We start from the raw sequence: 5,000 nt of genomic DNA, 5'->3' as shown, positions 1-5,000 counted from the left end.
TCATGTGATAGAATGTTGAAAAAACCACATTCTAACTTAGCCTCCCCCTAACCCTAACACTTTTTGGTTTGCTTTCTCAGTGTCTATGTATACAGCTAGTCTAGGGTCATGAAGAATCTTCCTGTCCCCTGCATTCTCTTTACCATAAACCTTTTTGCTGAAGTCGATTTCATACAAAGATCTTGGTTTCAATTTTTGTTTCCGCTGCTGGTTCCAAGTTTGAAGCCTTTCAGTACAGGTAGCAAATCTCTGCTCTGCGTCCATCTTACAAACTCTTCAAGAGCAAAGCATAAGGCAGCTACCTGGTAAGTGTTATTACAAGAGGCAAATGGTCCTTTCCCTGCTGGGCATGTACTGCAGCGGGCATAGGTAATCTCACCAGCTTGCTCTCCAGAATTGATCATTGTAACATTGAGCTTGTACAACTTCAAATTCTTTTTCATCTCTGGTAGACATTCACATCTTATATACATGTAGATCACGTCTTCATTTTCACTATTGACAACTTCAATATTAATTTTTGTATATATGTTTAGTCTTAAATGCCTTCATTTTCTCCTGATTTTTTCTTAATAAAGTAATTCATCATGTTCTCAGTTGTGGACGGTGGAAATTCAGCCCTCTGTATGGAAAACCAGTTTGCAGCCTGTTGGAACTGGTGTAGAGTGTTCGGAGGGGGATAGCTATATCCGCTGAATAAATTGCTATCCAGTGAATACGTATTTTTGAACCAATTGAGTTATGCAGTAGTTAGTAATTTATCCAGTGGATAGCATTAGGCACCTAAATCAGGGCTCGAAATTGCGACCAATACGGTCGCATTTGCGACTAAATTTTTCCCTTTGCGACTAAAATATCTGGAGAAGTCGCAAATTTGCGACTTGTTGTCACCTTCGTTCTTTCGAAACAAAAGGGTTAGCAGTTGCCACTTTGCTGCTACTTTTGCTAAAATAGATATTAAATAAATAAATGACAAAATTATTTTGTTTCTCGCTATGAATTTTCTCTGAAGGTAGCGTAATTTTATAGTAATTTAGCTGCGATGTTACGTGCACAGCTCCATTCCTTCGATCATTCGCCATTTTCAGCAGTTTCTTTACACACAAGTACTGCGGGCTCATATTTTTTTGCTAAACCGCTGACAACACAATGCAGCGCGGCGATTTTGCGACTAAAATTTGCGAAATTGTGACTAAATCTTTTCGTTAATTTCAAGCCCTGACCTTTTAAACAACTGAGGCCTGGCTAATGATTGCCTATTAATTTCTGAAATACAATTTGGTAGCTACATGTACATGTCACTTGCCTACAAGGGAGTAGAATAATAGTAACTTTTATGTTATTTCAAGTACTTGCATGTATCAAAACTCGGTCTTCGTGAGAGGGCAAGATAAACCAAATCCCGCACTGTGATTGGCTACCCGAGCGGGCAAGATGGAGCTATACTGCCCACTCGGGATTTCTCGCTTGATCCCACAAGATTGAAAATCATTTTTTAGTGTTTTATCCCATCTTATAAATCCTTTATTGACCTAGCTTGTTTAAGATGGCTGGATATTGGCCTCGCTCCATCCAGTATAATTAACAAATCGAAAGTGGTTCAGCGTTGTCTGTACTCTTATTGACAACAATATTCGTCATCACAGTGGTCAAAATGTTGTGGCCAAAATGACTCACGAGGGGCAGCCGAGTGAGTCCACAACAAATTTTGACCACTGTGATGACAAATATAGTTGTTGATAAGAGTAGAGACAACACTGAACCACTTTCGATTTGCTTTTTTACCACAATATTAAACGCCAAAAAAGTTCTTTATTTCAGAGCGTGACCAAAATCATGACACAAAGAAAGAGCAAGCGTCTTTAACTTTCTCCCAATACGATTGCTTTATTTCCCAAAATGAGCGTTCCTGATCGGCTATTACATTACGTGACAAATTGACACGAGCATGACACAAGCATCGTTGTCTAGACTCCTATTGACAACAGAAAATTAGCCAATCAGATCGCAAGATTACAAGCAATTGTGGCAAAACAGTATTTTCACATTCCATAAAAAAGTACACCATTTTCTATTTCTCACTGTGGATTGTAAATAATTTACAAATCATTGTTGATGCTATATAATTAGAGCACCCCTGTGTATTGTTTAGTTAAAATAACCAGTGTTTTTTTTTTGTTGTGTACAGAGCTCAAGCGACTATAAAAATTCTTTACTGGTGCGGAGGAACACCCCCCTTGTGGTGTTACACTGTTGGAAAGTAGTTGAGATAATGAAAGTATCTATGCATCTACCTGCTTATGCGAGATTATCATCCCATAGTTTATGGCGTCTTTAGAGTATGACGACTTCAGAAGTGCATTTTCAGCAGCTATTGATGGAAACTCCTTTAACTGTGTTTGGTGCCAAGATGACTTCTAGCTCCGCCCACTCTGTGGGGGGTCTAACCTTCTGGGTCTCATGAAGTCCTGAGAACTGATGGGCCAAAGTTACAAATTAGTGAGATATTTTTAAACAAGCCAAAGTTGATTCAGTAGAATAACACAGTTATAAAAGTAGGTGTGGAATGTTTGATAGGCTTTTGAAGCATGTTCAGTGGGATCAGGGTTTACTGATTTCTCTTTTATCTTTTACCTGTATCATCTGACTCTCTCTCTGTTAAGCGTCTTTTTGTGTTGCAACTTCACTTGGGCTGTGGACACTTTTCTTTCCTTCTGCCTTCTTTTTCTCATAATTTGTTCCTTGCCTTGCAAACATTAAATTTTTGTTCATTTGCTTTCAGTCTTTCTCTGTATGCTCTTACTCTTTCTGCTCCTGTTTTTGGAACCTTCTAAGACGATTAACCATGATTGATCTTAGTTACTAACAGTAATACTTTCAGAACATCAAGATTACATGGTAACTTTAAACTAGCTAGTTGGTCTGCAGTTTCCCTCAAAAATGTTTATTGAGCATTCTCTGAAGTAGACTTAACTGACCAGTTATAAAACTCTTGATTTGGAATGATTTTAAAGTAAAATAGCAAAATAAAGGCATTTTTATTTTGAAATCTACATATTCAATTCACAGAGTGCAATGTCCATAACATTTAGTGTAATGTCTGCAACATAACATTTTAACCAATAACCTAGGAGACTGAAACAGAGTGATTGATCAGGGCTGGGCACAGTCCAATACCAGTAAATCAATCACTTTAAAGTGACCAAAAGGAAGCAAATACCACAATTATGCTACAACCGTGCTACCAACTGCTGAACCACTTCACGAAGGTAGATGTAAATGTCGACTCCATGTGAATCGCTACACTGAAGTGGGTCAACAGAAGCACTTACCAATGACCCTTGGTTGGGGTTCAATGTCACTACTGTAGCTGGAACTTTAAGGAAGTCCACATCAAATCCTGTGGGTGGTGGGGTGGGCCCTGGGTATCAACTTCCGTAGTAAGTTAAGTCAATCGACTCATCACTTTGTGCAGCAGTACTAGAACAATCCCAAAGTTGGTAGGGTGACCAGTTTTGTGCTGTGCGCATGGGGTGGTTATAAGCTTCCGAGTATTCCCTAAGTGCTCTGTTTATCCTTGATAGGAAAACGTAAGGCAGGAAAAAGAGATCCACTTCATCGGTTGGAGAAAGTAAATCAGAATCTTCTAACAAATGAAACAGTGAATAGTACAGGGCACAGACCCAGCTGAAGACATCTCTCCAGAATCTTTTAATACGTTGATTGTGGCTGGAACTGCCAGCAATGTGACTGCCCCTGTTTAATCCTTTCATGACGAACATAAAGAATTCAACAGCGGCCGATAAAAACTCGTGTTTTCACTCACCTCTGAATAGTAATGCGTGTCATGCAAGTTTGTCTAATGACATCACACATCAAAACACGCACTTTCATTGGTCCCTACTAAAATCTTCAGGGAACATTACACTTTTCACAGCAATTCACAGCACGATCGAGAACTTTTCTGCTTGTTGCAATACTTCGCGCAGAATTGGCAAAAATGCTCCAATGGCAAAAATGCTCCAATAATAATCGGGCAGCAACTGTTGGTCAGTGGTTCATTGAAGCTACAGAGAGAGAGTCAATTTCGGATTTCGGCTCGCGAGTAGAGCAGTTTGTTTTTCGTTTTGTGACCATTGAGTTGTGAACAATTTTTTTTTTCCGAAAGAAATACGCTGTCTGCAAAGTACACAATTCAACGATAAATTTGACTTATAATTCATGGGTGTACCTTGGAAATTAAATATTATTATTCACAATCCACTTCTTGGATACTTTAAGATTGAGTGATGCCGTACTACGACCGACTGAAATTAAAAATCAGGATCAGGATTTCTGGGGATGAAAGGTCTTCTCTTGCTACCAGAACGTACGCATTCCTGCGTAAGAGCTTCTGACGTTAGCTGTAGCAGGCTCGTTACTTCCATGGTAAATAATTTGTGCTCCCATTGCTGTAATGTATGACACACTAACAAGTAGCTCCTCCAGACGTCCGCTCCCCGTAATTCTTTCGTTGTGAACAATTTCGTGTAGACCTGTTTTATTGAAGGCTATGAACCGTTCGAAGTTGATCGTGAGTCTTTGTACTTATAAACGGTGACAATTTTTGCCTAGTAGCAGTTACAATTACAATTTCACATCAAATATTTCTATTTTGGCAGTTACGATCACAGTTTAACACCAGCGATTAGTAATTCTGCACTAACTATTGTAGATTTACACCAGGCATTTGTAATTTTGGCACAAATGGCTCTCAATAGCTTGTTATGGTGACCACTCTTTGGACTGATGTTTAATTTATTATATATGCCGGTGTCACAGCGGATTTGGAGCCCCCGGTCCATATCCGCTAGCAGATTTGGACCCCCCACAAAACATTTCTTTTTCCTAGTTTATTCTAACTTCAAGCTTTAAGGTGATGTCCTTTAAGATTTCAACACAAGATCGCGTACTATAATTGACAAATACAGCACAAGGCAGCAGATTGTATAGCAAACAAA

At 39.1% G+C, this 5,000-nt stretch overlaps 1 protein-coding gene across 3 annotated transcripts in view; it reads left to right on the top strand.

Annotated features, from left to right (window-relative positions):
- LOC138026955 (uncharacterized) overlaps positions 1–3,049 on the top strand; it is a 17,475-nt gene extending 14,426 nt beyond the window's left edge. For all 3 annotated transcript variants that reach the window (XR_011127369.1, XR_011127370.1, XM_068874433.1), the window contains one exon: positions 2,189–3,049. Coding sequence is in view for 1 of the 3 variants with exons in the window: in XM_068874433.1 (XP_068730534.1) it covers positions 2,189–2,264 (76 nt within the window). In the remaining 2 variants the exon portion in view is untranslated. The remainder of the gene's footprint in view (positions 1–2,188) is intronic.
- The last annotated feature ends 1,951 nt before the right edge of the window (positions 3,050–5,000 follow it).

The sequence above is a fragment of the Montipora capricornis genome, chromosome 12 (genome assembly GCF_036669925.1).
Source record: "Montipora capricornis isolate CH-2021 chromosome 12, ASM3666992v2, whole genome shotgun sequence".
Lineage (NCBI taxonomy): Eukaryota > Metazoa > Cnidaria > Anthozoa > Scleractinia > Acroporidae > Montipora > Montipora capricornis.
This window is presented reverse-complemented; position numbering and strand designations above follow the sequence as displayed.